The following is a 27,826-nucleotide window of genomic DNA, read 5'->3' as shown; positions in this document are numbered from 1 at the left end:
TTGCTGTTTGATTGGTTTTGGTTCGCATATGAACTGTGAACGATGCCATGCCGATGATGATGCAAATTTTTTTTAACAGGAAAATAAACCAGTGAAAGAATTTTTTTGTACAAATTAAACACTAAATATATCTAAGTACAAAACTGAAATAAAAAAAATTCAAATTAATAATTAATTGAGCTTTTTATTGAAAGAAGTTCCTTGACTTTGAGCCATAAATTTGTGGAAGATGAAAACTGGAAATGAAAAAACGAAAAAGAAGAGAAATTTCAGATAAGTTAGAAACATGGAGTGTTTATTGGTAGAAAACAGGGATAATTAAGTCATTTTATAATTTATTAACATTTTTTGTGACGTTAAACATTAACAGGGACTCAATTGAAAAAAAAATTTAACATACAGGGACCCAATTGAAAAAAAAAAGTATAGAGATCTAATTAAAAATTTAGTAAAATTAAAGAAACCTGCAGAATAATTAAATCTTATTTTTATTGACATAATATCACATGACAATACCTCAAAATTAAAAATCAACCATTTAATTTAACATATATATAATTTATTGTGCTCTACAATAATTTAGAAATCAAATATTAATTTGAAGTATACTTAAAAAAAGTTATAATATATAATTTATAATAACCATTATATATGTGGGTTCTATGGTGGCATGGAGATAGGTGGCTAAGCCTAAGGATGGCTTGTATTTGACTGTGCAATAGCCATACGACACATGTAGAGTGGTTAGTGTATCCAATAAGTGTATGAAATTTTAGACAAATCTGGAAGTTATTGTAAGTGCGGTAACAATGTGTGGTTTACTGCAGGAACCTTTGAGAGATTTTGACATAAAAAATATGGATTTTATATGGGTCAGGCTGTTGGTAGTCCAAAAATAAGGTGAGTTATAGCATGCACCGGTCCAAATGAGGAGATTGATGCACCTGTCACCTCTGACACAAGTTTCTGCTTTGGTGGCAGGTCTTTTTGTTATTTACAACATTGCCTATATAGTTCTGTATATAGTGTTATCACCCCTCAATTTATACATTTTTCCATTCGAACTCCCCTTGTATGAATGGGCTGTTGACTGAGTTTTAGCCCATTTGGTAGAGCGAGGAGATGAAGAGCGACTGCCATAAACCATCATCTCAAATGACGGCGAAGCCCTGGATTTAAGGGATTTAGGGTGTGGGCGGTAATATTGTTTCATGGTCTATTTTCTGGGTGGCAAACAAGGTAGGACAGAGCACGGTAGTGTTTCGACAATTTTTTGTTACAGAGTATTATGGCTGATGTAAAAAGATGTTAATCCGTGAACGCCATTTTTGCGCAGGACTGCATGGAGGGAGAATCTGCGGCGGACGAATGTTACCGGCCATTGTCTGCTGAAGAAGAGGGAGGCGATGGAAGCGATGCCTTCGGTCCTGGTGGTGACAAATTCGGTGACGACGTTGAGGATGGGAAATTAGGGGTGGAGTTGGATGCAGAGGAGAATTTCGGGGAAAGCTTCTTTGACAACTGGGAGGAGAGAGCAGTGGACGGTATTGCAGAGTTGGGGTGTATAAATTTCAAGCAAATCACTGCAAAGGAGATTCTGATGTGTCATTTTCCGGATCGATCGGTGGCATTCTTGTTTTACAGTTTGTATGCAAAGATGAATGGTTTCGCTGTGAGGAAGAATAAGATTCGGCGAAATGTGAGGAATGAGGTTACTCAACAAGAATTTGTATGTTTCCGGTAGGGGTTCAGAGGAATGGGGTCCGTTAACGACGGCACACAACGAAAACGTGAGCCGAAGGCGGAGACCAGATGCGGCTGTGAGGCAGAGATGCGCGTCCACGTGCACTCCGAAAGTGGTAGATGGATAATATCACACTTTCAGGACGTTCACAACCACGAGTTGCTGGATGATAGACTGACTTTCATGCTACCGGGCCATAGGAAAATGGATGCAGCCGCCTTAGAACAAATGAACATGATGCTTAGAGTTGGGATTAAAACGCCACAGATTTATTCATCTTTTGTGCAAACTTCCGGGAAATTCCAAAACCTTCCGTTTCTAAAGAGGGATATGTATAACCAGATAGGGAAGCAACAGAGGCTCATTGGCGGGGACGCGATGGCTTGCCTTAAGTTCCTAGAATCAACGGTGCAGGCCAATATTGGAATGTTTGTGCGTTATTTGGCGGACAAAAAGGGTCGTTTGGTGCACCTATTTTGGTCGGATAATTGCAGTCAGCTGGATTATGGTTTGTTTGGGGATGTCGTCGCATTTGATGCGACATATCGGAAGAATAAGTATATGTGTCCACTGGTTATGTTTTCTGGAGTGAATCACCATAACCAAACAATTGTGTTTGCGGCTGCGCTAGTTGCAAATGAGAATGAGCAGACTTACACCTGGTTGTTGCAACAGTTCCTGGACGCCCTGAAGGGTAAAGCACCTGGGTGTGTGATAACAGATGGTCATGGAGCGATGAAAAAGGCAATCAAAGTGGTGTTTCCTGGGGCCTATCACCATTTGTGTGCATGGCATCTGCTGAGAAATGCCACTTCTAACCTAAGCAACCCCAGATTTACTTCTGAATTTAAGAAATGCATGATGTTCGATTATGACGTGTGGGAGTTTGAAGATCATTGGCATTATATGGTGGATGCGCTTGGTCTGTCAGATAATCAATGGGTTTCTGACCTTTACTCTAGGAGAAGGATGTGGGCAATTGCACAAATAAGGGACAACTTCTTTGGGGGTTTTCGTACAACGTCAAGGTGTGAAGGATTGCACTCAATGCTGGGTAAATTTGTCCAGTCTTGCCATAACTTGAGAGACTTTTTTGAGCAATTTATGCGTTGCATATCCCAAATGAGGTCCAGGGAAGCACACTCTGATCTGTTATCCGTGGTTAGGGAACCAGTGCTACAGAGTCCATTTCTTGATTTGGAGAGGTCAGCTGCAAAGAAGCTCACAAGGGCAATTTTCTTCAACTTCAGGCCCATGCTTTTCCGCGCTTGCACACTGAAGGTACGAACACACACATGGAGCCAGACTTCTGATACATTCACTTTGTCTAGGTCAGCTAATGCGCGTAGGGAGTGACAAGTGTGTCACTATGGTGACAGTAACAGTTTCAAGTGCTCTTGCTTGCGAATGGAGTCCCTTGGTATACCGTGTGATCACATTGTAGCAGTGCTGGTACATTTGGAGATGACTGACATACCAGACAGTCTTGTTCTGGATCGTTGGTCCAAGAGTACTCGCTCGAAAGTAAGGGCCTTTGTGGAGAAAGGTCCGTTTTGCTGGGATTCAACGATCACCTGCCGCAATTGGATATTGAATGATCTATGCAGGGAAATATGTGTTCTTGCATGTCGTCACGAAGCTGAATTTGCTGAAATGACGGATAAAGTTCTTCATGAGATAGCGCGGCTGAAAGAGATTCAGGATTCTGGTGATGCAGGTGGTCTGAATGAAGTTGGGGAAGCTTCAACACTAGAGGGCTGTGTGAATGATCCAGAGTTGGTGCGGTGTCAAAAGAGGCAAAGAAAGGAAATGCTGAAGGGGGTGAAGAGGTGCGGTCTTTGTCGTCAGACAGGGCATAATCGAGTATCCTGCCACTTAAATCCCAACAGCAGAATGAATACACAAAAGGGTGCATCATACTTTGGTGGTGAGGGCGAAGGTGAAACTGGCACAATGGAGGACTTGTCCGAGGAGGAGGAGGTAACACTTTGTCAACAAATTCGTTTAGTCGTCCTTTTCATTTAATGTATTGACCATTCATCGATTCCTAGTTCATGGCTAACTGAATGTATCATTGTAGCTGGCATGGGACGATGCAGTGGACCTTGCCTTGGACGAGGGCTATGATTCACAGGGCACAATTTAGTAACCATTCCTGTGGTTAGTGCGCTCATAGCTCAATCCAGTGGGAATGTGGGTCTTCATATTAGGCAAAGGTTAGGTGATGCAGCAGGTGTTTTAGTTTCTTATAAGATCATGCGTGATGTTGTATGCTTGGACAAACAATGGCTAGCTATAGAAAACTCTGTTTTGGACTGTTATACTTCCAAATTGACCATATTCAGGCTGCTATATGACATTATTTTGTAACGCGCTATATTGAGATTGGAAATTATTCTTGAGCATCCATGGTGCTGTATAAATTGAAATTGCAAATTAGTCTAGAGCATCCATGATGCTGTGTGAATTGAAATTTTAAAGTAATCTAAGGGACACTGATATTTTTAAAAGTACTTACTTAAACGTCATAAGATTGTATCATGTACAAAAAGTTAAGTCTAGTAGTTGTAACACATCAACAACCACAACACATAAAGTTTTTGCCAAATCAGAAAAAGCAATCCAAAATAACATGGTCAACTTGTTCATCAACCTAGTTGGATTCATTCAAAATCAACAAATTGGACCAACAGCTCCACGTCCGGGTTGGTCCTGAAGATCTCAAACTTGGCCAGCTTCTCCACAGGTTATGTTGCACTTGCGCAAGAAATCCGCCCACCCTCCGCTGATGGTGCCACAATTGCACCTTCTATTGCCCCGTATCTGCCGTAGACGGCCCGGACGGAAATGTCCCCTGCTCTGAGAGTGACCATCACATCATCGCTGATGTTGTCTCCAAAGTGCGGCACATTTGGCTGGGCAAACCAAAAACGAGAAGGAGATGAACTTAAAGGCATGTGTAACATGAATGCAATGTGCATGAAGTCAACCAGAATGAAACGGCAAGTATTGATGATGGCATTATGAACAGTTAGCATGCAATTGGGTGCTTGTGGCCCAAAACATTGGAATTTAACAACAACATACGAGACACAAACCAACAAATTTCTGTAATAAATTTCAAGTCAACAACTGCTCCACCAGATAGCCAACCATTAACAATTAAGCAACAGCACACGACACAAGATGTGGACCACGTACAACGGCACATAGGCCAACAAAATAAGGACCAGCAAAAGAACAACACTTAATGTGGACCACCTAGGCCGCCACATTACCTTCAATAGAGGGAACAGCAGGGGAACAAAACAGATAATGTGGACCCCAAATACTACCAACGTAACAGGTGTATATATAGTGGAGAGGGAAAGCCATTACCAGGAAGTGGACGCCCAACAGCCTTTTTGTGATGTGCATGATGAAGAAGGGGTGCTCGGACTGAAATGTCTGCTCCACCTCAGCTGCAGCTGCGCTCTTGGGGACATTGATGCACCCTGTTCTAGGCCGGGGCGTTTGAGGAGTGTGTGGACGATTCCTTGGCACCTGGGGGGTGTCACGTCGCCAGAGTCACCACCGGACGTAACATACGTCCTCTCCACACCCGGTGACTGAAAGATGCGAACACTGAAGTCGTCTCTGCCCTTGTGCTTGAACAACAGAATGTTAGAAGGTTGTAGCTTGTATTCACGATAAAACCTTTGTCATCCCCTCCCGAGAGTGATCTCTTTCCACCCCTTGGGCTGCATGCAATCTTGTAAGTACGGTCTGACCCGTCGGCAACTGTGATGTAGATATGGTTGCTAGCATTGGGGAGGAGACCATTTGGTAATGGTAGACGCTGCAGATATGGGCATATGAAGACAAAGCGTAAGATATAGAACAAAATGTGGAGAGTAGAGTCAGAAATAATGGAAAGAACAGAAGAGGAAGCTTTAACCTACCATCGGTCGCGACGGCTCTCCTACCGCTTTGATAACCCTAACGATGTCACCTTTTGCGTTTTCTTCGGCCATTTTTTCGTCCAGGCACCAACGGAGAAGTAGGGGATATTCTGAGTTAGAAGAAAACCTACAGACTGGATAGCGTGTGAATCGAGCAAATATGAATGGTGAATCCTATCTAATTAATTAATTAATGTAGTTAGTTCCACTCCTTACCTTCGATGAAGTCTTCTTCTAGAAGCCAAAAGGTTTCGTGCCTGATGGGTCAGATGGGAATGTTAGTTTTTTTTGGTTTTGTTAAGCGAGAGTTTAGATTTAAAGCAATTTTTTGCCGGATCCGTATCCATTAAAAGGCCTTAACCAATCAGTTCGCACAAAAATACTCATGGAACCATATATTGTGGGCATGAAGGAGAATATGAGTAAGTAGTGGTTAGTGGGCTGACGTTATTACGTAGGCCTGGCCCATCAAAGCGTAAATCATCCCGTTGCCTTCATTGGGCCCGAAAATGGTAATTAACTTCACAAAAGCATCATTTATAAGTTCACCCACGAAAAAAATAAAACAACAGTCATAAAACGAATACTAATTAACACGTTTTGGTTCACAGTTGACTGAGTTCTGAGCAGAAGTTCTGTTAGTAGCGATGACATAGTTCAACAAGTAAACAAGAATAAGAAGGAAACAACAGTTTTCTGCCTAAGATACACATCAAAACAAATTTAACAAAACATTTGAAATAGTCAAGAGTTACGCCGCTTAGTGGTTGCTACCGTCAATTTCGAGACATTGAGCCAAACTTCCCAATCCAGCCTCTTTGTTCGTTAAAGGGCGACAACATTAGTCCAAGGGTGGTCTGCATCCTTATAGATTTGTCATCCACCTGCTAAATAGGGATTTTGTTCATTAATTGGAGAGACCAGTAACGTAGGTGACATAATTAGAACAACCAAGTAAAAATATTTAACCTGTTGTATGAACTTTCTCTGGAATCCCCCCGATGGCCATCCAGTTCAAAACACATGTAGCAGAAACATGACTACACAAGAAGAATTTGTATTAGGCATGAGCATGAAGGCTGTTTGGTTAACGTGAAGTCCATGTATCTTTCAGAACTCACTGGGGTTGGCATGATGCAAGGTCATCTGGCTCTGCTATGCCAAAACACATGACTCCCCTGGCCCTCTTGCGGAAATAGGCGGGGTATGCAGGGATGGATATAGTCCTGGATAGTTCATCTCCCTGTGGTCCAAATTGAAGGTGATTTCCAAATATATATACACAACGATGATTATAAGCAATGTGCATGGACAAAAATTACCAAGTTCCGTATGATGGGCTTCCTTGTCGTGCTTTCCTCATCCCCAATGCATGCATCGAAGTGATACATCTTCATGTCATCAAACGCCACCACCATCAGATACCAGTGGCTTGATATGTCTTTGACTGGGATGTAAGCCTGTAAAAGAGATCAGGTAATATACATCAAATGATGTTAAGGGTTAGGTTTGTTATCCAGGCAAGGAACAGAAACAGAGCAACTCACGTAAGCCAGATTGTGGGAGGGCTTCATCTAGGTGTCCTTATAAGTCCTAACCATTTTTGCCAGCAGCTTTGCCTCCAAAACGTCATTCTTAAAAAAGAAGGCAATGAAGTGAGGAACAAGTAAGTTCTAATTACAAAACAAGTTCTTAGTGACCACAATGTGAGTTACGTGAGATGTACCGCGAATGAGGGGGCATGCACCAAAAAGTCGGCCCATCCGGAGTCTGACTCCCCAGAGTGAGTCTCATGGCCAGAGCATCAAAAATGACATCGTCAGGCATTTCCCCTGGGCGCAGTGTGAGGAGTTATTTTCTCCTAACGACGACTTTCCCCAACTTGACTAGCTCCTCCCTGTACCAAATCCACGATTAACAGGGCCACACAACCAATTACAGAGAGAAGGTAAATCAACATTTAAAAGGCTTACATTGGATCTACCAGAAGGTCAAAAGCATATGTGGCGACCTTAATTTGGAAGTCGCTCAGTGTTGTATCTAGTGGTTTCCCAGTGTTAAGCTGGCTTCCGCACAGCTTCAGCGAGTTGGCCGGTGGGGCCTTTTGCGTCGGAGCAGGCATTCTAATAGCGCGATTTGGGGCTAGTCCCTTTCCATGATGGATGCCCCCTGCGACGATGGACTTGGAGCTGTTTCCAGCGGTGCCCTTTCGCGGGAACAACAGATGTGAGATCCCGACGCTTTTTCTCTGTATCTTGGTGGGTCGACCAATCAACGGGGAACGTGGCAGCTCCGGCATGACCGAGTTGCCGGAGAAATTCCCCCCGGAAGGAAGGAAGATGCTCCCTGTTGAGATGGGAAATGGAGTCCATTACCTGAGATAAGATTGGGAGCTGCAATACGGGTAGATTGTGACGCTTGTCCAGTTTGAGAGGACGAACCCTCTCCTACAACCTGCGTCAGCTAAAGGTTATTGTTTAGGCCAGGACACGAACGAAGTGGGCCAGAAATGTGCAGCGAAAAAAAAACTTCTATATTCTCTTAAAACGGCGAGAGATATACTAAAACAATGGCTGATGAAGTAGAACGTGGGATGTTGGCCAAAAAATTCATAAATAAATTGTTAAAATCCATTTGACCTCTATGAAAAGAGCGTTTAGGACAAAAAAAAACCTTTATCAAAATGGCGTGGGAAATACCAACGAGAAACCACACAAAAATGCCAATGAAATATTTCCAACAACACTATAAACTAAACTAAAAAGTTATACCACCTGAACCAAAGTAAGGAAAAAACATGCTATACCTAATACAATGAGGATAATATCTTTACTGGATATGTAACTGAGTAACATACATACCTTCGAACCCCAGTTTCCACTAAAGCTTGACTGGCTTTGGTACTCTGGCGCACCTTTTGGGGGAATGTTGGCGGCGAGAACTGGTGTGTCATGGTCATCCGCAATAGTTACGGGAAACATGGTGTCGTAGTCGTCAGGATCTCCATAGATGGAGGTGTATGATTTTACGAAGGGGTGCTCCTTGTCGCCAAAGAGCCCATTTGCGTCAGAGGCCTCATTGTTGGCTTGCATTCTCTTGCAAATGGCACAAACTCGCAGCTCAGGCCGAGTCTTATCGGACGTCAACTTTGCTACGTTCTGCTGAATCATGTTAACGACGGAACACAGTAGGCTCACGGAGTCGTCGCGCTGTTACTGACGACCCTCGCATTTATCAACCTTCGATGACATGCACTGCACTGTGTTGACAAGATCCTTCACGCTGCTGGCTAGGTCACCATTGTTCGAAATATCCTGAAAAAAAATTCTGTTACCACATGTAGACCATGTGCATGTACCCTTCCTTAGCATGTATCCAACATTCAGGGCCGAACCATTGTACTTACAGTTTGTGGTGGTTGAGTCAACGTGTCTCCTTCGGAAATATCTGGCAAACCGTCCGGCATGTCGAAGTGGCCATCGGCAGGTGGTGACTTGACAACGGCCATGTTGTTGAATGTTCTTTTCCAGAGAGAAAGAGTAAGTTAGTGGGAGTTATATGGGCGCTCTAAGCCTGTTGTGTTACAACCCCTTTTAAACCAGAGGAAATCAACGTTTTTACTATCTCACACTATCTACCTTTCCAACGGAGTTCCATTCCCCTATACGCTTCGTCTGACTATCGTATAAAGTTTCTAGCAAGGAGTTATTACTAAGGTGAAAGACTCCCAGAACTGCTCACTGGTCGTTGTCAATGCATTGGACGAGGATGGACTCAGAAGATGGGCTCAGAGCAGGATGGAATGTCAATCATACTTTTATTAAATGTCCAAATTGTCGTTTCTAATGCTAAGAGAATGGCAACCCTAATTAAACGTTGTATCGCTATGTGAATGTATGCATTAAACCGTTTATAAGGCATAAAAATTGCATCTTATACATGGATATGCATGTTAAGGCCCACTTAAACGCTTAATACGCTCGCTGATATTAGTATCATGTTCCATAGAGGGTTTGTTTTATCCTTTTCTTTAATGTTTATACCACATAACAGTTTTGCATGTTACAGCCCACTAACGTATGCATACATGATAGTTGCACATATTAGCATGTTCCACATATTGGTATGTACGCTTAAAACGCTTAATAGACAACGGATTATTTATTTTTTATTTGAAAAAGGGCGTTAATATATTTTCTCGTAGAAGCTAAGCTAAGTGGCAAGGCAACCCAGATGTGGTTACGCTATCGTTCCAAATTTCATGCATGTAACCAAAATTTTTTTAACTTGTTATTCGAATATGTGTTTAAAGCGACAAAAAGGTAGTTTAAACCACCCCAAAATAAGAATAAACTGACTGCTACTGTGTTAAAAACCTCGGCGGGAGCGAAGAAGGACGCTCTGCAGGCTTCATTTTGTCCCATCCTTAACTTTTCCCCAGTTATCACTGCACATACTGTCATAAAGACAATCCCAACATAGGACAAATATGGTAGAGTCAACTATCACTGCAGAGCATTAATTGCAACAGGCCACACCTGATTACACTTTTCCTTGAATTACAACTATCTTAGACAACGTTCTAATAAACTAAGCAAATCCAGTTTCAAAGTTAAGGCAGTACATAACACTTAGCTAATAACAAAAGCGACAAACTAAATGATTCTAGGGGGGCATATTGCAGTCCCGCAGAACCTTATTTTGTCCACAAGCAATTGCTTGCCTAGTCCACCATCTGCTCTCCCGTTCCATCCACAAACTCCGTCCTGAGAGGAAGATGATTTCACAGCGTACGTCGTCGCTGTCATTGAGCTGCCCACATCCTAACCAAGTCGCCGATTGCGTTAAAGGGTCCACCCGCAAGGGACACGGCCGTTCTACCGCGGAGTGTAGAATCCTCAAGCTGCGAAAGACAAACATTAGGGGGATGTAAATTACTGCACATGGACATGTTTTACTTACATTCATATGCATCTACTTACAACGCCACTAATTTCATACGGATTAAAGGAACCTTCAGGGTGGAGCCATTGTATCACCCAGGCAGCAGAGCTGTCGCTGCAGAACACAAATATGAAGCGGGTTATAGCTGACAGTAACTCAATGTTCCAATATACAGACCCAACACTCACAAAATAAGGTGCACCTGGTATTACAATTTGGTATCTCATTTTCTCGCCGTATTGGCCACCGACCCATGTCTTCGGGAGTGTACTGTCGCATGGGTCCAAACGCCGGAGAAAACATCATCGCGTACAGCATTTCGAGCTGAGGCATGGTCACCAAATTAGCAACATACAGAAACTGCATAATTTTGGTTCATACATGGTACAGCAAACAATAAGAAGTCACATTACCACGCGTTCCATAAGCTGCTCTCGGTCGCTGACCATATTCACGTCCGGGAAGGAGTCCAGGTGGTAGATGGTCTTCTCCCCAAATTCGACCACCATGCAGTACCAGTGCATGAAGATATCCTCGATGGGGATGAAGATCTGATAGCAGACGAAGAAAATAAAAAATCTCGAAATTAGTTCCAATGGGGTCAGCAGCCCTGAAAATAATGCAAAATGCCAAAAAGTCCGTATGGATCGAGACACAAACCCTGTTCAGGAATCTTGTTGGTTTCAACCAGAAAGGCACGTATATCTCATTGAGCTCCACAACAGACAATCCCTTACTAACGTCATCTTATAATAACAAATAAATATACTTCAGAATCCAGTATAATATGCAGATGTCGTTACATCCTTTAGTTAACCACTCACAGCGAAGTTTGGCGGGAGACACCAAAAATAGGGATGCTTAAGGTGCTGTATAGAACAAGCGTTGCGCATGGCCACCATCTCCACGATGGCTCCGTCAATGGGACGCCCAGGTATGAGAGATTAGATTTTCCGCGTTATTAGTCTGTACTGGAGCATTCTCACAAGAGTGTCCCTGCAACAGATGCCATGGTTAATGTTGTTGTTCAAGGATGCAGAATTGTATAAACATGGCGTCAAAGTAATCAGGGATTATAACATACTCCATCGAATGACCATCCGAGAAAAGGAAGTTGAACAGGAGTATCTCCGCTCGGCTAAAGTCCATGGCGTATGTTGCCTTGTACTTCTACGTTAAACACACGGGGTTAAATGCAATTCAAACAATAACGCAAACATGGAGGAAGTAATTAAGGAGATGATTTCTTCATACCCGTGTGTTAGCCGGCGACGAGGTGGATTTGCCATGCTTAGCAACTGCTGATCTGTTCACTTTGTCAGAAGGGGATCGAAATAGCCTCTTTTCCTTCATAGCTGAAACGGTTGACTGTCTATTGGGACGGTCCTCGTTGGTGTCAGGAGATACTATCGGCTGAGTAGCATGACCACCGACTGGGACACCCATTGGTGTCACGTCTACCACTGCACCGCAAGCAACACCACTTTCCTGGGACAAAATCTCAGCCGACTCAGGCGTGGCTTGCACGACGAATGCTGCTCCAGTCCCATCTTCCGCACTGCAAATGATGACTTAAGGGATTAGGTATCTACACATGTAACGTATAAGTGGAAGGATGTATGCAACACAATGTATCTGCCCCATGGATTTCCTTACCATATCCTCGGAGGTTGCTGTGTCCCGCCGGAAACATTGAACAGGTTCGTCGGCTTCATCTCTCTTGAGTGAGGGTGTTTGATAATCTTTGCTAATTGGTCGTGAAGCCTTGCTTAGTGTATGTTTGCACTTTTTACGCTTAAAAGCGAGCCATACCGAATTGTGTTGGCGCTAAATTTTCCCCCAACATTGAAAAATGGCGCTTGCAACCCATACCTCCCTTTAATCATCCAATTTTGTCGTTTTCTGGAGCACTGTCTTATTAACGACATCCGTTTCAGATAAATCTACTGTTAGACATGTGCTGTCTGTCTGAACTTGGTTTTTGTCGTCTTCTGTGGTATCTCTCAAAAATACTAAAATGTACATATGAATAAAAACTAGACGACCACAACAACAAATGACGAAAATGATTCAAACTGAATAACTGTATACATATCTGTTACATTTAATTTCACAATAAACTCTTCAGATAATTCCAAGATAATTATATCATGCCTAAAAATTATATTTATACTGCCTACATATTATTTAACTATTGACTTATAGATAATTTTGTGGTCAATTCGTCAAAATATAAAGCACAAGTATATAATGATCGGATCTTAGTTATTATAAAGAGTATTTAGTCCCCGAAGTTTATAAACGTGCCTCATATTAGTCCCTGAGACCATTTTTAGTATAAAAACGTTAATAGAGTGCTGTTATAGACTATCACATGTCACATTAAAACGTGTAAAATGATTAAATTTTAGGTTATTTGAGTGCCAAAACCAAAACGACATCAATTTACAAAGTTTAGTGTGTCATCCGACTGTCACGAACCGTGGACCGTGTCCAATGAACCGTAACCACGAAAGCCTAAATCCTAAACTCGGATTCCTAAGCCCTCAAACCCTTAGCCGTGATCCCTAACCGACATACCCCACCGCGTACACCAGAAGCTGTGTACCGTAAACCAGGAGCACTAATCAGGGAACCCTAAACTCGAGACCACGTGAACCCGAGCCGGCCAACCTAGGACACATGGACCCGAACCCTAAGCCATAAACTCGTTGACGACCCCGAACCATGAAACCACCCGACCGGCTCACCTTGCCGTGGCCCCTAAGCCATGAACCCCCGACAACGAACCGTGGACTGTGTACCATGAACCGTAACCACGGAACCCTAAACCCTAAATCCAGATTCCTAAGCCCTCAAACCCTTAGCCGTGATCCCTAACCGACATACCCCACCGCATACACCAGAAGCCGTGGACCGTAAACCAGGAGCACTAATCAGGGAACCCTAAACCCAAGACCACGTGAACCCGACCCGGCCAACCTAGGACACATGGACTCGAACCCTAAGCCATGAACTCGTTGACGACTCTGAACCATGAAACCACCTGACCGGCTCACCTTGCCGTGGCCCCTAAGCCATGAACCCCCGACAACGAACCGTAGATCGTGTACCATGAACCGTAACCACGGAACCCTAAACCCTAAACCCGGATTCCTAAGCCCTCAAACCCTTAGCCGTAATCCCTAACTGACATATCCCACCGCGTACACCAGAAGCCATGGACTATAAACCAGGAGCACTAATCAGGGAACCCTAAACCCGAGACCACGTGAACCCGACCTGGCCAACCTAGGACACATGGACCCGAACCCTAAGCCATGAACTCGTTGACGATCCCGAACCCTAAAACTAATTTTAAAAAAATACTAATTAAAAATTAATATTCTTTTGATTAGATAAACATACCAAATATCTAAAATCATTTTTGATCGTGCAACACTAAACAGGAAACCACATGAACCATGAACCATCAACCATCAACCATATCCTCACCCTCTCGATTCTAATTGGAACTGGATAATGACACCAGTGCACCAGGGACTTTATTAAATTCCATAATGAATACATTAATGTCAATTATCCGTTTTCACAACCTTTCACAAACACTTACAACCCTTTCGGCTACCACATTTATGAGACAAAGTTGTGTGCTATTCAATTTACTCCGTATTAAATGTTACACTTCAATCTCTAAATTAGTTTCAACCGGACGTGGAATGACTTTAAATTTAACTTCAATTGCATGCAATGCACTATCAGACATCAAAATAACGCCAAGCTTCAAGACTAATTATGCAATGAAAAAACAATATCATATTCGAAGCTGCATGTAACGATAATTTTCATTTTTCCTGTGTACGAACCCTTGTAAACCACGCATAAAGAAATAAATTGTAAGTATTACATAACAACGTAACACAAACATAAAAGTCAGAATCCCTACCCAAAAAGTTGCATAATCAACCATTCACCAGAAACCCTAAAACCGTCAACCATGAACCCTAACCAAGAAACCCCAAACCCTAAACAGTAAACAGTAAACCCAAAACCCAACCAAAATTATCCATGGCCGTGCAAGGTTTCCCAAGCATCCAGCCGCTTCCTCAGCAGAGCGTTCTCATTCTCCAGTTCAGCAACACGGGAGTCCACAGACAGACTGGAGACCCGCTGCAACTCCAGAAGCCGTTCCTTGCAACGCTGAGCCACCTGGAAATCGAAGTCCATGATCTCCTTCCCGGACTTTTCCACAACCGCCTGCAGAGATACAAAAGCGGCATCTTGCCTGGCCATGCATTCGTCGGCTGAGTACCTGCCGAAGGTAGAAAAATTGACTCCCTCCGACGGTCCAGCCACTTGCATCATATACCCATAATAGCGCTCACCATGGACATGTACGCAATCACGCGGCACAAACACTAGAGGCTCTGTCTTAAGGACGTCGCATGCCCTGCGTAGCATCTGCTCAAGGTCCTCCATGATGATATACTCGTCAGGATTCACTGTGGGGACAACCTCTGAACGTTCAAACGCAAAAAAAATAATAACAATAAGTAAACCTCAACCATAACCGGGAAAAAACATAATCTAAAATCGCCTACCCTCGTCGCCGAGAAGGACGCCAGGAGCAGTTCCTCCGGAAGAACTACTTCCATCACCAACGCTGGGAGTCGACATTGTTCCAACCCAATAAATAGCGATTCACTCACAACAGGATGTAACAACCTTCAATATTATTCACAAATTCCTCAGCGAAGTTATCTCAAACATCAAACTTATTTATATATGACATGCCTCATCACATTCTCCAATCCAATTATGTATACACAGTTTTCTCATTGGATAGTCACACCGCTTTCCCAGGGCTTTAAATTCGATAATAAATGCATTAAGCTCACGTATCCGTTTTTCCCACCTTCCACCATAAGTTCAAGGCTTTTTTACCTCACATTAAATGCGTCACAATCTCTCTTCTCTATGTGATATACGAAACAATTTTCAAAAACAAAAAATTCACATACATGATATTAAAAGCCTTAACTATGCAGATTACAAACCTAATTAATTATTCATATATTATACGACAAAATATTTGCCCCAACATTTAATTAACATTATTCTGACTACACATGGAAGAATCTATACTACTAATTACAAGTTTCAAAAAGTATAGGTAAATAACAACTTTTGTTTACCAATGTGTGAACAATGTAAAATCATAGGATTAATAGAATAAATTTAATTAATAGCATTACATTAGGGTGTAGTGTATTTTTATTAATAGCATTCCCCATACAGTTTTCACTTTAATATGGTTACGCTTACTCTAACGTTTAATATTACGCATACATTACTCAGAACCTATCTGCTACACTCCAGTTCAGGATTCCAACAGGATCGGTGGACTTATAAATATGGAGGCACACTCTTTTGCCACACTCCATATCCGCAACTCTATACACATATCCCCATCCCATCCAAATACGAACCAACAGGAACAAACGTAAAATGACAACCATTTCTCAAATACCCTCTTCCTTCCGAACGACATTTGGGTTACATTAACCGTTAAAGTTGCGTCAAACTCCATTCAGGACCTCTGCAGTCTCAGAATGACCTGTAAGGCTGCACGGGATGCGGGAGACGCGGATATTGTTCACCGCAGTGTTTCTATACCGCCACCGCATGCGACGCCGTGGTGGTGGAGCCGCGGCACCGAGGCAACGAGATTCTTTGACCGCTGCATCGCCGCTGGCCATCCAGAGCTTCTATTTCGTGAGGTGCTTCGGGTACTCTTCATCAGACGTAACCAAGACATTTGCTTCCAAATGCTGAATAGTGCAACAAGTAGAAGCCATGAAGCAGCCAAATACGCACTCTCGATGACGTTGCTGCTTCGCAGGGACAACAACGATGGAAAATGGAAAGGGCTCGAACTGTTTCGCGAGCTAGAAGCAGCTGGTTTACTCGCCAATTGTAATGCAAGGTGCTTCTCAATACTGAATAATTCGTGGCCGGGTGAGGTCCAAATGCCCCATATAGAAGAACAACATACGGTGTGTGCCTCGTCCAAATGCTCCACCAGGGGCCACATGGGTCTTCTGTATGACTATCGCAGATGGGCAGCAGAGCAAAACTTCGTCCATGCTTTCGGAGGGACCGCTCATATCCGCTACATTCACTGTCGCGCGGACTACGAGTTGCTACTCTTCATCAACCTCCCATGAGTTAGGTTCCCATGCAGATTTAATGTTCTGTTGTTTACACTTTGCCTGTAAAAGTTTCGTACAACATATTTGGTTACTGAAATCAATTTTCGTTAACTATTGCACATGCTTTAGTTTTTAAATTATCATCTTTCTTTCATTGATAACAGTACAAAATTAAAAAACAGGTTATGATTTCTACTTGTCAACTTAAATAAACTATGAAACCAAACCATATTTGAAAGTAAAGGTATAGGTAAACCATTATTTACCTAAAAAATTTTAATAACTTGCCCGGTTCTTTTATAAGACTCAGTTTTTTTTATATTTTGGTTCAACCAGGTCCCCGTCATTCATCGAACCAACATTACGCTAGTCCAACCTTACTTTCAGGTCCTTGCAGAAGGACACATCTCATCCATACATTCGACCACTTTTTCCAGCCGTTGAAAATGTTACAGAAATATAATTTCCTATTCGCATCACAAGACCAATCATCCTTGGGTATAAAAACCTCCAAATCCAACCTCCCATCTTACCCAAACTCAATACACCTCTCCCTTCGAATCTCAACATGGTCTGGGCCAACAAGAAATACTATGTTGTTTTCCGTGGAAAGGTCCCTGGTATCTATTGTTCCTGGCCGGCCTGTCATAGCCAAGTTAACCAATTTAGCGGCAACCTCCATAAGTCTTACCAAACCTTTGATGAAGCTCGTATGGCGTTCGAACAATTCCTCTTCGACGGACACTTACAGAATCAGCTCAACCACAATGTTGCTCTACTGCATCATATTCAACTATCAACCATTCAGCAGAACCCATCACCGATGGTTGACCAAGTACTCCCATTCGAGGAAGGCTTACAGGGTCATCGTCCGAAAGAACATGGAGACAACCACCCAATTGTTGACCAAATACTCCCCTTCGACGAAGGCATACATGGTCATCGTCAAATAGAACAAGGGGACAACCACCCAACTGTCCGTCAAAACAACCGATCCAACCAAATGCAGTGGCAACAAATTCCCTACCCGTGTATCCTATTTATCTTCGTTACCATCTTCGTCCTATACTTAGCTCTGGTTAGGAAGTAGGCTACTCTTAACCTTAAAACACCACCTACCACCATGTGTTACCTGCATTGTAGCAGGCTTACTTTTCACTGTCTTCCATTGTTTACTTTTTAACATATATTCTATTGTATTAATTACTCTAATCTTCAGTTCACGCATAACATCAGGTTATTATTCCAGCATAACTGTTATTAAGTCATCGAAGTATAATTATTCATACGTGATTTTAGTACTTTAACCCGTTAATTCATTTACCCTCATCCTCTGTTTAGGACACCTGAACACATATGGGACATGCATTCATTCCAAAAGCTACCCTACGACAAATTTTCTTCTGCACACTGTGTCACCGCAGGCATAGCCGTACAGTCTAAGCCAGTCCCCAAAAAAAGACAAAACAAAAGTAAGCATATCTTCTTCTCATGCAGGGATATCTCTGCTAACATTTAAAACAACCACTGCACAATAATGACAAAACAAATTTGAGGGTCAAACAAACGGGATTCCACCCGAATCATACTTCGTTGTATTATAAGGTAACGTCATTAATCATAACATGATCATCACTAATTAACACAAACTAAAACACATTACATACTACTTTGCGGTTTAATCACCAAAAATAAAGGACACACAACAATAACTGAACAAATACAGCATAACCAAATACTAACGACACATTCAGAACACACACATCAAACTCTTTCTCCTTTGACATGGCGTCTTACAAGGGAATCGTAACTGGCCTTCAGCTTCTCTTAAGATTCTTCCAGTTGACCTACCCTAGCCCGAAGCGCGTTATTTGAGTCGCTAAGAAGCTTTGCCTTTTACACATCAAACTCTTTCTCCTTTGACATGGTGTCTTGAAAAGGGAATCGTAACTGGCCTTCAGCTTCTCGTAAGATTCTTCCAGTTGACCTACCCTAGCCCGAAGCGCGTTATTTGAGTCGCTAAGAAGCTTTGCCTTTCTGTAGTTATAATCCCGAATCTCTTTTCCAGTTACATCAAGCAACACGCACAGCATCTCATAAGTAGCATCCTCTCTTGCAGCTTTTTCAACCATCGAGAAACGACCATTGACAAATAGCTCTATCTCAAATGGATACCCAGGAATAACAACCGTGAAGCCAAAGAACGGGCCTTGCTCTCCGACAAATCATTCCACCTTAAAGAAACAGGGGCAAGGGATCTCTGCCTCCAGGAAAACTTTCAGCAACCACTCCTCCATGCTTCTCACAACTGTGAAATCTGCGTTAAGCTCCTCCGCCGGAATTACAGGAAGCCCTTTTGCACAGTCATCGAACAACAAAAATCGCATAAATTAATAATTTTAATAACCGGACATAAAATGACCAGAATAAACATCACTAACAAAACTCCAAATCGAATAAAATCACATTCCATCACTGCAAAGCAGAGCTTCATAAATACACTAACTTTTAAAAAGTGAATGTCGTTTCACAAGTCTTACATGAAAAAATTGGCCGGCAAGGATAGCCTCCGCCGGAGATAGCCAATTTCTTGCCGCCACCTCCATCCGGCGTCACTCAACCAGTTTCACCACTACGACCTTTCTTAGCACAAATCGACGACATCCTCGCTTTGAAGCACGAGCATGCGTATTCAAAGCTATTGAATTCGTGAAACTCAGGAAACGTATAATCCAGAACTTGCTGGTTCGCCTCCTCCCAACTGGTGTATACACCGGGCTTGTGCCCCTTCGTAACGGCAATGAACAAGAATCGTTGCATATTCTCCTCCATCTCTCCTACCCTCTCCTATCCTTCATACTGAACTTGCGCCTATATATAAACACTTATTCTCCATTTGAAGTTAGGTGCTTCGTTGTTTCTTTATGTTTTTTTTGTCACACATGATTGTTAACGTTTTCTAAGATTTATGAAGTTCAATTCCTCCCTAGAATTTTTTTCGCCGTTCTCTTGAACTTTGTTTTATTTTCGAAATCAAAAAACGTAAGCCCACAAATTTTAACACAATATAGGTCTAAACTGGACCAAACAATTTCACCAGCCAACCAAAAAACACGTTTCAGTCTCACCCCATAATTTTTTGCCATTTACAAAGCAGTCCCAATGGGGGCCAAATTGAAACTCCACCCATTAACCCCTCCCTCCCTTCACCGGTGAACTTTCCACCTGACACATGCCACCTCACTGTACCTCACGTTCGCGTGGCACTCTCTCAAGCTGGACACCAATACAGAAAGGACATGGTACACCAATTTCCTCAATTAGACAGGTGCATGCTATAACTCACCCAAAAATAATTGGGTAACCAAAAAAGTGCATGGGCAAAAGATGAAATTTTTTTGCATTGAAAAAATAAGATTACAGTACAACATAATAAAATTTGATTTTAAATTTTGAATTTAATTTTGATGCATTGTCACTTTGTCAGTTATAAAGTGTTTTTATAGTCGTGCAATCACATCCATTTTTTTTATAACTATTCACGTGATCAATATGAAAAATAATTATTTTTGCTAATGTGATGTTATGTAATTAAATACACGTGTAAAATAGTTTTACATTGACAGTATAATTAGATATACGTATTGTTCATACCCTGGGTCAAGATGTCCGACCCGGGATGTTTAGCGACAAGCCGACCGACCTCTTCAGGTCAGACTATCCGACCTCTTCTCAAAGAGCTCGGCCAATGACCGACCTCTTCACAAAGAGCTCGGCCAAAACGCTACAGAGGCCTAATAAGGGCCCAAATAGAGGGACACAGCCTAATCTAAAGGCAGCCAAAGCCTAGAAGGATAAAGGCGGTTTCCCAGAAGATAAGATGACCTCACTTAAAGATAAGATAAGATAAGATAACTATCTTATCTCCAGAAAGGTCACTCCACACTACTATAAATACACTGGAGCACCCAGGTATAACTCATACTCTGATTCTACAATAAACCTGCTTAATACTCATGCTAACTTAAGCATCGGAGTCTCTTGCAGGTACCCCCCACCCTCCGGTGACCAAGGATCAGCAGTGCAGCAAGCCAACAAGTCGGACACAACAGCTCCGGCCGCCACCAGCCAGCCGGATACACCATCTCCAACCAATACAGAAGATCTCATCCGAGATCGACCTCCAGTTTCAGGTAACCCCCAGAACATTGGCGCCGTTGCCGGGGAACCTGGAAGTCATCCCATCACTATGGCGGACGACCATGACAACGATCACAACTCTGGTTTGGTGGACAGAACGCCAAACAAAGACGCGGACGCCACCTCCAAAGACACACCTCAAAACAGGGGAGATAAGCAACCCCCAAACACAGAAATTTTGGAAGCTATCCGTAAGCAACAGAATCGCCTTAAACAGCTGGAACAAGAAGCTGAACATCAACGGGAAGCCGAAAGAGACCTTCGGAAGAGAAACAAGACGACGTCAGAGGACAAGCTCCTAAAACTCGAAGCGGATCTCAAGGCCAAAACAACTCGATCCGGTCACGAAGACAGCCTCCACAAAGATCAAGACCCATTCACCAAGGAGATCATGAAAGCTAAAGTCCCAAAGGACTTCAAAGCTCCCGACATGACTCCGTACGACGGCACATCAGATCCAAGCCATCATCTTAGCAATTTCAGAAGCAGGATGTATCTCACGGAGGCCTCAGATGCAATCCGTTATTCTCCATCTAGAAGAACAAAGCCAAGCACGCCCCAAGTCAATCAAGCAAGGAGATCGGAAAAATCTCCGCAACTACATGGAAAGATTCAACAAAGCATGCCTTGACACACAAAGTCTTCCAACAGAAGCGGCCATCATAGGACTCATCAATGGCCTAAGAGAAGGACCTTTTAGCCAGTCTATATCAAAAAAGTACCCAACACCTCTAAAACGAGGTTCAAGAAAAGACGGAAAAATACGTCAACATGGAGGAGAACTCTCGGCTAGGAGAGAGCTCAGAAACTGAATTCTCCTAACACAGGACAAGGATAAAGAGTCCAGGAAGAAAGAAGACCAACCCACTGAGAAACCTATCTCTTGTGGATGTTTAACGAGAAATACGCAACACAGAGAAGATCTCACCACCTCGCCCAATCAAAAGCAAAAAAAGGAGAAAGAGGTCGGACGAGTTGAAGATCCACCTCACAACAAAGAGGTCGGACGAGTTAAAGGTCCACCTCACAACAAAGAGGTTGGACGAGTTGAAGGTCCACCTCAAAACAAAGAGGTCGGACGAGTTGAAGGTCCACCTCACAACAAAGAGGTCGGACGAGATGAAGGTCCCCCTCAGACCAAAGAGGTCGTACGAGTTGAAGGTCCACCTCACACCAAAGAGGTCGGACAAGTTGAAGGTCCACCTCACACCAAAGAGGTCGGACGAGTTGAACGTCCACCTCACACCAAAGAGGTCGGACGAGTTGAACGTCTACCTCACACCAAAGAAGTCGGACGAGTTGAAAAGGACAACGGAGTGCGAACAAGCCTCCCGAGATTTCAAAATTCTTGGGGGCAACCATCCATTCTTTTCAGACCATGGGAAAGTGAAGAACTCATATTATACCTCGCAGTGGGAAGTCGGTCAATAGCCTCAGCACTAGTCAGAGAAGACGAAAGTGGGCAACAACCCATCTACTTCATCAGCAAAGCTCTACAAGGGGCCGAACTAAACTATCAAAAGATAGAAAAAGTTCGCCTACGCCCTCGTACTCACCTCTCAACGACTCCACCCATACTTTCAAGCTCACACTATCAGAGTTCGGACCAACCAGCCCATAAAAGGCATCCTACAGAAAACAAACTTAGTTGGAAGAATCCTACAGAAGACAGCTCGGATAATTCAGGGGACCCTGGACAAAACCAGATAACATCTCGGACAATTCGGGGACCCTGGACAAAAACAGAAAACAGCTCAGACAAATCGGAGAAAATGAAGTCCGACACATAGAATGCCCGAGCTGATGCATTTTTAAAACCAGGCAGCACCAACAGCTCAGACAATTCGGGGAATATGAAGTCTGACACATACCTCAGGAGCAGAATGCCCGAGCTGATACATTTTTAAAACTAGGCAACCAAGGTGCAATAACAGAAGCCTCATCCGGGCTACATTACAAGACCACAACAAATCGATCTCGAAGGCGGTGTAAGGGATGCACTCAGGGTCAGCCACAGTAACACGCATTAAAACTATGAAATCCAGCTAATCAGACATGCTGTCCGGGATCTTAGTAGACATCTCAAAGACATAGGTCGACTATGGGCTACTACCAAACAACTCGGGCAAATAAGGAAACAACTCGGACAATAACAGCAAAACATCAAGTGACAGACTTGGCAGTAAAAGGGAAACCCCAGGACTCACACGAAAGTCCAGGGGCACCCTTTGGAGGCAACAACAGGGCAAGAACACAGAGAAAAGAAGTCGACAATATATACCCAAACAGTCCGAACACCTCTCAAACAAAAGGTCAAAACAAAAGCTAGAAGTTTTGTACAAAAGAAGTCAGGCAACGATGAAAAGAAACAGGAACAGCAACCAAACCCTAAAGCAAAGCACACATTCTTCTCAAAGGCGAATGACAAAAGAAAAGTGACAACAAACGATCAAAGATGCAAACTTTTTGTAGAAAGAACCAAAGTTCTTCGGAGCAAATACAAAGTCAAAGATTTACATCAAAAGCATGCCAACTTCCCTATAGCCCCACCAGAAGAGCTCCCACAAGTCCTCTGGGCATATCGGACAACTCCACACTTCACCACGAAGGAATCACCTTTCTGATTAGCTATACGGAATGGAGGCAATGATCCTAGTGGAAGTCAAAGAAGGATCGCCCAAAGTGATCCACTACAGTGAAGAGGCCAACTCCCAACTTCAAAAGGAAGAACTCGACCTACTTCCAGAAACCCGAGAACGAGGTCGGATCAAGGAAGAGGCGTTAAAACGTCAAATGGCCTCAATATACAATCGGAAGGTAATCTAGCAACAACGATCTCATCCTAATCCGAAATGACATCAAAATAGGTCGGCAGCCAACTGGAAAGGACCATACCAAGTTGTTCGGAAGAACTGGGGAAAGGTTGCTACAAAGTGTCCAACCTCGAAGGGCAAGAGCTACCAAGGTCATGGCATGCCTGCAATCTAAAAAGGGCGCCAGGCCGAGATCCAAAAAGATTGCCGACCTAGNAAGTCGGCAAGGTGAAAACCAACTTCACCACCCGACCACGATGAAAACCGAATTCATCGTTTGATTTCGACAAAGGTCGACAAAGTGAAAACAAAGTTCACTACTATACCAAGACGCATTAATCTGAAGCATTCATCGTCCGATTATAAAGCAACAGATCGGCAGAAAGTGAAAAACAATTTCACTGCACGATCACGATAAAGACAATCGTCCGATAAAGGTGAAAACGCGATTCACCCAAAAGACGATCTAGAAATGACAACCACTTTCTACAAATCGGCAAAGATAAACACAGAATAATGTAAGAAGTTATCGAAAGTGATCCAAAAAAAACCTGACGAGGTCTTACGGATTGCTAAAATAATAACTTAAAGACTGGCCGACGTTAAGAAGTCGGACCAAGTCAACCCAAGTTATAAGTAAACCCTGGAAAGAGGTCTGGCCAACCCTATTAACGAGGATTACTTTAACTTAGAAGGGCCAGACATGACAAAGTCAGCCCAAAATGAAAAAGTTATAAAAGTAGTCCCTGAAAGAGACCTGACAAAGGTCCAAAAAAGAGGACTACAAAAATAACTTAGAAAGAGGACGACGCAAAGAATTCGACCTCCTACAAACAAGTTATAAAAGTAATCCCTGAAAGAGACCTGATAAAGGTCCAAAAAAGAGGACTACAAAAATAACTTAGAAAGAGGACGACGCAAAGAAGTCGACCTCCTACAAACAAGTTATGAAAGTAATCCTTGAAAGAGATCTGACAAAGATCCAAGAAAGAGGACTACAAAAAATAACTTAAAGGAGACCGACATAACCAAGTCGGACTCTTACTACTAAAAAGTTATCAAAGTAGTCCCTGAAAGAGATCTGACAAAGATCCAAGAAAGAGGATTACAAAAATAACTTAAAGGAGACCGACATAACGAAGTTGGACTCCTACTACTAAAAAGTTATAAAAGTCATCCCTGAAAGAGATCTGACAAAGATCCAAGAAAGAGGACTACAAAAATAACTTAGAAAGAGGACGACGCAAAGAAGTTGACCTCCCACAAACAAGTTATAAAAGTAGTCCCTGAAAGAGACCTGACAAAGGTCCAAGAAAGAGGATTACAAAATAACTTAGAAGAGATCGACCTAACGAAGTCGGTCTCCTACAACAAACAAGTTATAAAAGTAATCCCTGAAAGAGACCTGACAAGGGTCCAAGAAAGAGGATTACAAAAATAACTTAGAAGGGCACGACATGACGAAGTCGGCCCAAAACATAAAAGTTATAAAAGTAATCCCTGAAAGAGACCTGAACAAAGTCCAAGAAAGAGGATTACAAAAATAACTTAGAAGCGACCGACATGAAGAAGTCGCACCCGAGCCAATTAAAGCTACAGCTTGGACCGACAAGAAGAAGTCGGACCAACGAAAGCTACAGCTTGGACCGACAAGAAGAAGTCGGACCAACGAAAGCTACAGATTGGACCGACAAGAAGAAGTCGGACCAACGAAAGCTACATTTTGGACCGACAAGAAGAAGTCGGACCAACGAAAGCTACAATTTGGACCGACGAGAGAAGTCGGACCAACGAAAAACGTGCGCTAAAAGGGACATAGCTTTGCCCAAAAAGCCATAGTTCCACGACAAGGCTATCAAAATTGTTCAGACCAACTAAAAAGGTTCTACCAAAGAACACTAAAAAGTTGTCGGACAAGTTAGCCCCAAAGGACCACCTCGACCAAGCAGAAAGTGGACAAAACCAGAAGTGATCAAAAGAGGTCGGACAACAAAGTACCGACACTCTACAAAGATCCACAAAGGGGACAAAGACATCTCGCAACGGCCAGAGGAAGGCCAGGAATGCTTTGCTGAAAGCTACAAAGTCTTGAAAAAAGACACTACTTAAAAGGCAAAACCACAGATCAGAACGGCGCTAAAAAATTATCCAAACAAACTATAAAAAGGTTCCCCATACTACCTAAAAAAAGTTGTTAGATTATGACTAAAAAGCCCGAGTAGTGAAGACAAACAAGTCGGAAGAAGGCTAAAAAGACCTCTCAACAAACTAAAAAGGGGCAATGCCAAACTCGCACAAGGAGAAACTACTTAAGATCGACCAAAGTCAGGATGCTTGAGCACAACTTCCAAAGAGATCAAAGCTCCGAAAGCACGATCTCGCGGAAAGGTCCAAACTCAAGCAGGGGCAAAGTCATACAGGTCGACGTCAGCTAAAGAAGAGGTGCAAGTATGATCTCAAAAAAGAACAAGCCAAAAGGTTGAGAAACAACTTAAGGCTCAAATGTGCTTAGCCAAAAGGGATACAACTCCACTCAAAGAAGGCACAATCTCAAACAAGGCTACGAACGTCATCCGAGACTGAAAAAGGTTCTATATAAAGAACACTAAAAAGTCATTGGACAAGTCACTAAAAGCCCGGATATCAAGCCACAAGGATAACTTCGCCAAAGCAGAGGGTTGTCAACACAAACTTAAAGCAAGGCGTGATCCAGAAGGCAAGGATAGAAAACCCACACAACCACTCAAAAGAGGACGGACTGTGAAGTACCAAACCTCTAGAAAATCTGCCAGAATTGCAAGGCAATGAAGAAACAAGCCAGACAGTTGCTTGAGCACGACTTCCAAAGAGATCGAAGCTCAACCTCACGGAAAGATCGAACTCAAGCAGGGGCACTGTTCATACCCTGGGTCAAGATGTCCGACCCGGGATGTTTAGCGACAAGCCGACCGACCTCTTCAGGTCAGACTATCCGACCTCTTCACAAAGAGCTCGACCAAAACGCTACAGAGGCCCAATAAGGGCCCAAATAGAGGGACACAGCCCAATCTAAAGGCAGCCAAAGCCTAGAAGGATAAAGGCGGTTCCCTAGAAGATAAGATGACCTCACTTAAAGATAAGATAAGATAAGATAACTATCTTATCTCCAGAAAGGTCACTCCACACTACTATAAATACACTGGAGCACCCAGGTATAACTCATACTCTGATTCTACAATAAACCTGCTTAATACCCATGCTAACTTAAGCATCGGAGTCTCTTGCAGGTATCCCCCACCCTCCGGTGACCAAGGATCAGCAGTGCAGCAAGTCCAACAAGTCGGACACAACAGCTCCGGCCGCCACCAGTCAGCCGGATACACCATCTCCGACCAATACAGAAGATCTCATCCGAGATCGACCTCCAGTTTCAGATAACCCCCAGAACACGTATAAAATTATTTTATTTAAATTCTTTTTTAGACGGTTGATGTTTTTATCAAATCACGTCGCATAAATTTCTTCAATTCTTTATTTAAAACTTTTTTTTTTTGATGCTGAGTATTCAACAAATAAACCGATATTTATTTTTAGCATAAAATTGTTTTCAACTAATTATTATTTTTGCATTTAATACTTATTTTAACTGAGTTATTTATTTAGTTTTTTAAATTTTATTATTTATTAATTTAATAGGTTTGATTATCTAATATTTAATTACAAAAATTGATTATAATTAAATTTATTGTAATTTAAAGAATTTAGTTACATTTTATTAAAAAAAATTTAGAAGTAAAATGTCATCTAAAATAAGTTTTTTTAGTATTTACATATTCTAAAAAACCTAACTTCTATTTTATTAATCGTTATTTTTAACTATTTAATTTTATATTTAGAATTTTTTTGTAATAATTTTGTTAATATGTTTAATATTTTCTTTAAGATAGAAGATTTTAAACTTAATAAAGTATGTTCACAATGATTATTTCGCGT

The 27,826-nt window shown here is 42.5% G+C and overlaps 1 protein-coding gene across 1 annotated transcript; it reads left to right on the top strand.

Moving 5' to 3' along the window:
* Nucleotides 1,757–3,100, top strand: LOC107615135 (protein FAR1-RELATED SEQUENCE 5-like). The gene has a single exon (XM_016317244.1). The coding sequence runs from the start codon at nt 1,757–1,759 to the stop codon at nt 3,098–3,100; it is 1,344 nt and encodes a 447-aa protein (XP_016172730.1).

Source organism: Arachis ipaensis, chromosome B09, assembly GCF_000816755.2.
Source record: "Arachis ipaensis cultivar K30076 chromosome B09, Araip1.1, whole genome shotgun sequence".
NCBI lineage: Eukaryota > Viridiplantae > Streptophyta > Magnoliopsida > Fabales > Fabaceae > Arachis > Arachis ipaensis.
This window is presented reverse-complemented; position numbering and strand designations above follow the sequence as displayed.

Excerpts from the sequence above, each read along its gene's own strand:
- LOC107615135 (XM_016317244.1), top strand. The coding sequence starts at position 1,757 with ATGGGGTCCGTTAACGACGGCACACAACGAAAACGTGAGCCGAAGGCG.